The sequence below is a fragment of the Calidris pugnax genome, unplaced genomic scaffold (assembly GCF_001431845.1).
Source record: "Calidris pugnax isolate Ruff unplaced genomic scaffold, ASM143184v1 scaffold103, whole genome shotgun sequence".
NCBI classification, from domain to species: domain Eukaryota; kingdom Metazoa; phylum Chordata; class Aves; order Charadriiformes; family Scolopacidae; genus Calidris; species Calidris pugnax.
The window spans coordinates 13356600-13365733 of record NW_015090990.1 but is presented as its reverse complement, the minus strand read 5'-3'; the positions used below and the strand labels follow the sequence as shown (position 1 = coordinate 13365733).

Below are 9134 nucleotides of genomic sequence, written 5' to 3'. Positions count from 1 at the left end.
TCATGGCCGCTCTGCCCCCACAGCCTAGTGGGAAGGCAGCGTCACCAGGGGTCACACATGTCACCCCCCCTGTGCCAGCTCCCTTGCCCCTTGCAATAAAGAAACAACCAAGTGTCACCTCTCCCCAATTGCCTCCGCTGCCCCCAGCCCCTCCTGGCCCCACTCCCCCCCCAACCTTCCCAAAGCAGCAGAGTTTCTCTGTGAAGCCTCCTCCATCCCCTCAGTCACCAGTACCGTCAGTGGTGAAACAGATAGTTAGCCAGTTCCCACCTCCTCCCACCCCACCTGCCACTGAGCCCCAGCCTTTGAAACCCCTTCCACTGAGTGTGGCTCCACAGTCACCTCCAGCAGTGAAGGCAAAGCCCAAATGGCAGCCCACTTCTGCTCCCTCACCAGATTTCCCCCCTCCTCCACCAGAGAGCAGCTTAGTGTTTCCTCCTCCACCTCCTTCCCCAGCTTCCTCTGCAGGTTCTCCCCCCCCTGACAAATCAGGGTCTCCAGTCAAAAAGGCCAGCAAGACATCAAGCCCTGGAGGGAAGAAACCACCTCCAACACCTCAGAGGAACTCCAGCATCAAGTCCACCAGCTCCACTGAGTACCATGAGTCCAAGAGACCTTCAGTGGACCGCCTTGTCAGCAAATTTGCACACCCACCAGAGCCGTCAGGGTCTCCTTCCAAGGAGTCATCGCCTCCTGCAGCCCCTCCAAAGCCAGGAAAGCTCAACCTTTCTGGGGTGAACCTGCCCATTGTCCTTCCACAAGGAGGGGTCACAGCCAAAGCTCCTGCTCCGGGTGTGTCTGGGAAGGAACCTGTAGTCGAATTCCCTTCACCACCATCCGATTCAGACTTTCCACCACCACCACCTGAAATAGATCTTCCTCTCCCACCAGTTGAGATCCCATCCGTGTTTTCAGGCAGTACTTCCCCAAAAGTTGCTGTTGTCAATCCTCAGCCTCAGGCATGGTCAAAACCATCTGTGAAAAAAGCCCCACCACCCACACGTCCCAAGCGGAATGACAGCACTCGGCTGACGCAGGCAGAGGTCGCAGAGCCACCAGGGTCAGCCGGCCCTCAAGTGCCCACTTCACCCAAGTCCAGCCTTAGCGTTCAGCCGGGATTCCTGGCAGACCTCAACCGGACACTACAGCGGAAATCCATCACCCGGCATGGCTCCCTCTCCTCCGCTCGGATGTCCCGAACAGAGCCCACAGCCACCATGGACGACATGGCCCTGCCTCCGCCTCCACCAGAGCTGCTGGCTGACCAGCAGAAGACAAGCAGCTTTGGGGGCGCTCATATATCTGGCTATGCAACGTTACGGAGGGGGCCTCCCCCTGCACCTCCCAAAAGAGATCAGAACACCAAGCTGTCGCGGGACTGGTAGTTGGTCCCCAGGGGCCGGTGCTCTCCATGGCTTGTGGGCTGCTCCGTGATTGGCCAACCTGTGATCTTGCGCACTTGGAGAGAACGTGGGGACACAGATGATAGCCCCATCAAAAGAGGTGATCTCAAACTGTAGCTAAGGCTAAATGTAAAGACATTCCCCTTTTATGGCTAGGCCAAAAAGGCTGTGGGCTTGGGGTGTTGATATTTTACTGGGAAAGGTGGGTAGAGAGGCATTGACTTATCCTTTCAGTTTCTTTTGCCCTTCATATGGACCAAACCCCCATTTTCTTACCTTTTCTGCATTTAGGGGAGGGGGGGGAGATAATTTTTTGTAGTGTTTGTCCACGTGAGACATGTTTGTGCATGTATTATAAGTATAGGTATATAATATATTGTGATATATTTCGTCGCAATTAGAGAAGATAACCAGAATGTTTTTGTAGAACCGTATTTATTGTTTCAGTCACTATATTATCTGGAATCGGACTCTGTAACTAGTCAAATCTTACCATAAAGATGAAGATGGAGGGGGCACTTTAAAGAAAGGAAAAAAACAAACTACAAAACCCCACAAACCTCTTGGCAGTTTGTGGTGGGTAAATGGTGCAGAGCTGCGGTGTTCTGCTAGTAACTGTACACTGTCCATTGATTGAAAAGTACAGATGCAACATACCAAAACATTCTGGTCCTAATACTACTGAAAATGAGTATGTTCTGAGGAAGAAAATAGATTTTGTATATAGTGGGCTGGAGTGAAATATATTTATACTATAAAGAGCCTCCCCCTCCCTTTCATATAGTTTAAAAATATACACTGCTACAAATTATTTCAAAGTTAATTGTCCATGCAGTAATAGGATAAATATATATTATTCCAATCCATTATGCATTCTAACTTTATAGTAGGCTCGATCATTTGTTTCTGTGGCTCAAGATGAATATATTTGTGTTAACCCCTTCTGAAAGCTGCCAGGACTCCTGCAATCGATGCCAACCTACAAGGCTGACCCATGCCGATACATCACCTGTACGTGTAATTCTTTCCCTCAATGAACAGGTAGGTTTCTGTAGAGCATACAAAGTCTCACCTTGTCTGTGCCTGACAAGGTGTATTATCTTTATAGAAACAAGTGTGTGGAAACATTTAAAGAAAGTTTTCTTTGTAATTCATTAGAAACTGTAGGAAAATTTTCCCTTTTAGAAAGAGAGAAGGGAGTTGTCATTCCAGGCCAAGCACAGTGGGAATTCTCTCTCTTTTCTTTGACCCACCAGAGACTGCGACCAATGCATGAATCTGTTAATTACAAAGTTGCACTTGTAGCAGTCAAGGGAGAAGACTGGAAAAAAACCCAAACTTGAGAGGCAGTAGCATTTCTAGTAATTTAATTTAAGAGCCCATATGAGTAGGAAATAGACTATTGCATTTGCTTTGGTTTTTTTGTTTGCCTCCAATTCACTGTCAATCACCAAATTAAGTACTAGAGTCCATTTTCTTGTATGTCAGTAGCTGGATTGTACAGTCTTACCCACATATTTGGGTGTTGTGATAAGGTAGTGTAGTTAGCGTAAGTGGTCTTATGTATCATGCATGTTCATCACAGGGTACACAGCCTTTGTAAAGCAACTAGGACTCTACCTACCCCATCTTTGGTTGTTACAACTTCTCTCATCACCCTGAGGATACTGTCACGCGTAGATGGCAAATGGTGTTACTGTTTGTTGACCTGTTCTCCGAAAGCAAATTTTAAATGCTTTCCTTCCCCCAAAGAATGAAACAAAGGAAGCGGCTTGACCTGACAGTATCCTCTAGCATGTAAAAAAGATGTAAATTAATCTCTCATTAGAGTAATTCAGGCTGATAGATTTCAGAATTATTGTGACAGTGTCCCCCATTCCTTTTTTTTTTTTTATAAAGTGTTTTTAAAAAAATCCAAATAATAAAATAAATGTCTTTGTGAATAATTTATGAATAGGAAAAAAGCTTTCTAATTAGAGGGGAAAAAATGACACATCTATAACTATATAGTTTTAAATAATGCATCATGAAAAGAGAAAAATTAATGGTGCTGTCTCTGCTGACCTGTTTCATATGATTTTTTTAAAATCTGTTTCAGCACCTCTGGAAATTGTTTTAATATTTCAGAGTTTTTTTGAGCAATAAGAGTATATACCATTGTGTGCATTTTTAAAGCACTGCTATGGAAAGGCACTTTTTTGTATCTTTCAAATTATTCACAAAGTTTTGTTTCTACTATTTTTGTGCTTATAAAGTGTCCTTAAAAGCATTTGCATTGTTGATTTTAAGCATGCTCAGTGTAGCTGGCTAATAACTTCCCAGGAAGCTGTTTAAGCTATACTGCAATTCATGGGTGCTGTAATTTTCAACATTGGTCCTCCTGCTGCTTTTTACTGCACGCAGCTCCTGGGGCTCATACCCACCAGTGGGGCAAAAGGTGCACAGACAGAGTCATAACTCCCCAGCTGTTATTGATGACAGGCAGGTAAGGGGACACCTTCTCCTACTCCCTGGCAAGATGCATCTGGGCTGATGCAGTGCGTGCTGCTAGATGAGAGCAGTCAGGGAATTCTGCTTGCCCCATCTGTTTTTCTTTTCCCTCCAAGATGACTTCACTGGTGTGTGTCAGGTCCAGCGCTTTTTCTTTTGTTCGTTTAGTGCGGGTACCTCTGGGCTTTGGACTCAGCAGAGCAATGTTTTGAGTGCAATCGCTCCAGAGGCGTTTGAGCTTTGTTCTCTCTTTCCTGTGCCCAAGTTCATTTACCCAGTATCTCTCCCCAGACAAGGAATCCACGTTTACTACTGCGAGCTGCTACGAGCGAGGCTTGCTGGGAGACAGAAGTTTAACTCTTAAGTTTGCAGCAAAAAGAATGAGTGTCAGCAAAGGTGGCACCCTGTATTCCTTCTTGTTACAACTAACGTCCTCAGCCAGTAGTGATACAGAAATACAGTGAGTGGCTGCAACTTGCTTTCTCTCAACCGAGCACTGAAATTTGGCTACAGTGTGGTTCAGACAACCTGGTTGCCTTTTCAGCTTATGAGACCCCTCATTGTAACTTGCTTTCCCAGTGTATTTACTGTTTTTGTGACAGTAAGTATTTATGCCTTATTTGCAAGTAAGTTATTTTCCCCCGACTGCACTGGTCTCATAATTGCACCATGTATTTATCTAAATCAGAAAACAAAGGGGCCAGATCTCAGACACGCAGCAAGAAGCTTCCTGCTACAAACATGGGCTGTAATCCTTTTGGCATTATTAAAATGAGCACGTGAGAGCTGAGCTTTCATACTCTGGACACAAAGCTAGCAGATGCTTTGATCCCAAAATACCACAGCTGTAGTTGTGTTACATGATGAAGTGTATGGCCTTTGACACTTGTTAAGGTGGGTGTTGGGTTAAACCCTGCTGCTGCAGAGGCAGCTGAGAGCATACAGCTGCATTTGTTAATTTGTTCCAGATTTGGTCTTCATTTCCTGTCTCCTGTGCAGCAGTAGCATCCACCTCGAGAGCAGCAGTGTCCCTCCCATTTGACCAGGTTTCTCTGTGCCTGCAGCACAGGTGTAGACAGCAGAGAGGCAGTCTTCTCAGATGCTTCCATTGTAATTCAGGTCCCCGGGAGTTGCTTTGGAAGGGAAAACTAGGCTTTTATATCAGCACTAATCTTATAGGAAGAAATTATTTTAAAAATACTAAAAAACAAAGGTTCTAAACAAACCATAGGTAACATGTTTGAGGTGGATATGCTGGAGGTTCTGTTTAGTCTTTCAAAACCTGTGGTTTTGATTAGGCATAAGTCTCACAATAAAATAATCCTGTTACTTTTTGTGGAAGAGGAAAGCTCCTGCTTCCCCCTGTGCAGTGATTGCTTCCTGCAGCAAACCACCGCTTGCTCTGACTTGGTGTGGGACCTCAAAGCCAAAGAGCTCCTCTCCGGAACTTGCGCTGCAGTTTCCTACAGGGCGACAGTGACTGACTGGCACGTCAGGGAAACTAAGTGAAGGTACCTGCATCGCTCTGGTTTCAGGGCTGATGGGAGAGGGAGCATTAACAAGTGCATTTTAAGATTTACTGTTATAGACTTGCACATTTAAAGATTTTCTAATTTCTTCTTTCTGTGCCCTTAGGCAACCAGATAACTCAAATCAGCTCAGAGATAAAGTGTGGCCAGTTTTCCTCTGAGTTAAAAATTATTTTTTCCACAGTTAAAGGAACCAAAAGTGCCATTTCAACAGCAGAAGGGCAAAAAAGAATTTTCTGCTTCTTACAGAAAACTGCCTAGAACTAAGTTGTTTTACGTCAGTGGTACCGTTGCAGGTAAATTTGTTTCTTATTCAATCTAAGATTATAAGTAGGTTTTACTATGAGTATTACTTCAAATACAGAGTCATGTTAAAATCAGTTGCATTCCAGGAAAGCAATATAAATTCCTGACAGAAGGCAGTGGGGGAATGCAGCCAGAATGTGAGCTTGGGGTGGTTTTTTCCCTTTTTTCATTGTTAGGGTGTAGATTACATACTTGTTGAAACAGTGCTCCTCAGTTGGAGGTGAGGAGAATCTTACTTCTTTTGGGGGAGTGGCTCCTGGTGTTTAGCTTTGCATTCCCTCCCATCATCAGGGCAGACTCCAAAACAGAGAGGATTAACACTACAGGGGACAGTTTCTCTTAGACTTGTTTTTTGTAATGTGCTGGTGGGTTTTATGTTCTTATTTTGAAATTTTAAGTTTGTTTAAAGTTGAGTAATTTTCCTTTTCAAGGTTTTTCGCCTTCAATTAAAAAAACACCCATGAAGACTGACAAAACCAGTTGCAGGGGTCAGCACTCACTAATGCTGTGATCCAATGAGTCACAGGCTTTGTCTAGTTTTGGAAAGTTTAAGACACTAAACTGCAAATGCGGTTACAATACGTGCTTATTCCCCACAATGTAAATGAACTGCCACTAACATGGGAAAATAGTACTTTGGGTTGATGGCTATTTTGTGCTCTGAGGCACTCAACAGGGCAAGGACTCAGTGAGCTCTCTGTTCATCAGAAGCATGTATCACTGGTGAGGAGAACTAGAGAAGTTGGAAGAACAGGAGGAACAGGAACTAGTGTGATATGCACAGTCCCCCATGGCAGGGATTTAGTATTGGAAATGAGTGAGAAGGAACTTGAGGAACAGATTTTTTAGACACTACTCCCACCCCACCCCTTATTTAAATGCTTAAAGGCAACTTGTCTTTTAGGAAGCTTAGGAATTGAACCAACTGTTCCCTACAGTGGCAAACAGTTTCCTCCCACCTCTCCTAAGATGCCAAAGATGCATTCAGAGCTAAATTCCAGGTACGCGGATGTGCTTGCACCAGCCTCTCCTGAGGCTGTTGCCAGGAGCTGAAATGCAGCTGTTTGGCAAGAGACCAGGGCTGCCACTGTTAGATGTGCATCTCTTGCCTTTAGCCAGTGCTGGTGACCGGGTACACACCTGCAAGGGACAGGGGCAAAGGACAGTTTAGCAAACAAACCTGTGTCCAGGGCCCCCTGCTGCTGATTTGGTGCAGCACTATAAAGCTTGTACTTCTAAAAGGAAAAGTAAATGCTTTGTCAGAAGTTGTAATTGCAAATCTTAGGTCCCCTTCTAGTGGGCTGCAATGGACCAGAAATTAACTGGAGCAGCAGTTTGTTTTATGGCTTACACTAATTGTTTGCAGCCACTGGTGATATTCTGTATAATACTGGGGATGCAAATGTAAGAAAAAAAAGTGTCATTGCAATGATGATTTGTCTGTGCAGCAAACTTGTGCTGAGTGCTGTAAATACATTCATGTTTACTGCTTTAAAAAGAAAATTGCACATTTTATCTTTCAATGGGATTGCCTCCCCTCTTCTTCCCTTTCCAAAAAGAAAAATCAAAGCTCTTTTAGACTGATAGCTTCAGGTTGGGGGGAGCTTTGCCATATTATAAATATATATAAATATATGTATAAATATACTTTTTTAAGCATGGGAGAGGACAAAAGAAATACTACATTATAGAGTACCCGATATAGATCATTATACAATGGAATATGCACAATTCAATAAAGATGTAGTTAAATTTAATAATCTGTTTTAATCCTCTGTCTTGGCATTTTCATTTTTCTTGAGTTCAGAACCCACACTGTGTTCTTAGGCATCAGTGGTTCCCCTCTGTAGGGATCAGATATCTGATGGCCTACACGTTACCATTTATGTGCTCACTCTCAATAAAATTGCTTTTTATTGTTCCTTTGCACAGTTCTTTCCAGTGGGTCAGGCTGTACCAGTAACATGGTGCACACCTATTACAGGTCTAAAGAGGACCCAGTGTGAAGGCTCACCTTTTCCATCGGCCTCCTCCCTCAGCATGCAGGGTCCCGTACAGCTCTGCTCGCGCAAGAACAGCTGATGGCTGGTAAGTGTTCCTGCAGCCCCTCTCTGGGGTCTGCTGTAGGGAATTCAGCTCTGTTCATCTCCTCCTGGGGTGCACTGACAGGCTGGCCCAGATCAGTCGTCAGCTTTTACAGCAGAGATTTGAGGCGTTATGTTAGTGGTGACCACAAGGAAATGAGTACTCACATGAGGTGGAGCGAGGCGCTGCGCTCGGAGCACCTCTGGGACAGGGCTCTTGCATACACAGGTGTCAACTCCTGCTCTCCTTGTGTTGAGACATCTGTAGCCAAAGACGAGGAACGTGACGCGGCAGTGTCACAGAACACATGGTGTGTGCTTTGTTCTTTTTATTTAGGGCTCGTAACAAGAGGGTTTAGTACACAGCAACAGTTAATTCCAAGTACAATTAAAAAAATTTAAAAATTGGGTTTTGCACTCACTGGAAGGTGGTTCAAATGGCACACACAATAAAACGTTACTGGCGGCATACAGCTCCCCGGAGTCCTGCGGGCTTGGTCATTTACAGTGGGCTCTGCACTCATGCACTGCCTCAGCAGCGCCAAAAGTAAAAGCACAGCGTGCTTCTCCCCTGACTGCAAACCAAAGGTGGGGGGTGAGGGGGTATCTGCTTTCAGAAAAAAGTGCATGGACAAAATCCATGTTAGACACTGACATTTCCAGAGAATTCATAGAAACTACTTGTCCATGCAAGTTGCAAAAGACACTTTTTCAAATGTGAAAAGAAGCACTTGTTCTTTACAAAAAAATCTCAAGACATGTCAGCACTTTAGCAAGGCGCTGTAATGGAAATGAATTTGTACACAGCTCTTCCTTATTAGTCAATAGTGGTAGGATTCTTCTGAGGTTTTAAGAGAAACAGGAACAAAGGTACTGCACACATTTCAGCAGAGTCACCACATCGGTGTTCAGCAGGATGCTGAGTGTAGGCTTACCTCTGACAACAGGCTGCTGCTGACTTCATGGTTTTGTAACACAAGTTGTAATAAGCAAAGGTGCTAATAAAATTAGTATGTTTAGAGTACCAAAGAAAAAACACTTCCTGCATGCGCAGGAGATTGCACAGAACACATGGCTGGGGTTTTTTTTGAATGAAAGCAGCAGAACACAATGGTCTGTGAAGTATTCTTTGTAACAGCAGTTGGCAAACCTTAGCTGCATCAAGCTTTCAGCAACTTTCCCAGGCATATGAGGTGGGGGGATCTACTATTCTTGCAGTTTCAAAATCAAAAGTAGATCAATAGGACTGTTACTATACGTAGACTTCAGCTACTCGGGAGGAAAGGGGACACAAGACCAACACCCCCCCCCCCCACAAAAAA

At 44.4% G+C, this 9134-nt stretch overlaps 1 protein-coding gene across 1 annotated transcript; it reads left to right on the top strand.

The window, feature by feature from the left end:
* Positions 1-2: 2 nt before the first annotated feature.
* Positions 3-7649, top strand: LOC106895060 (ras-associated and pleckstrin homology domains-containing protein 1-like). Its single transcript, XM_014954144.1, has one exon. It carries the CDS (start codon positions 3-5, stop codon positions 1383-1385), a length of 1383 nt encoding a protein of 460 aa, XP_014809630.1. The 3' UTR covers positions 1386-7649.
* The last annotated feature ends 1485 nt before the right edge of the window (positions 7650-9134 follow it).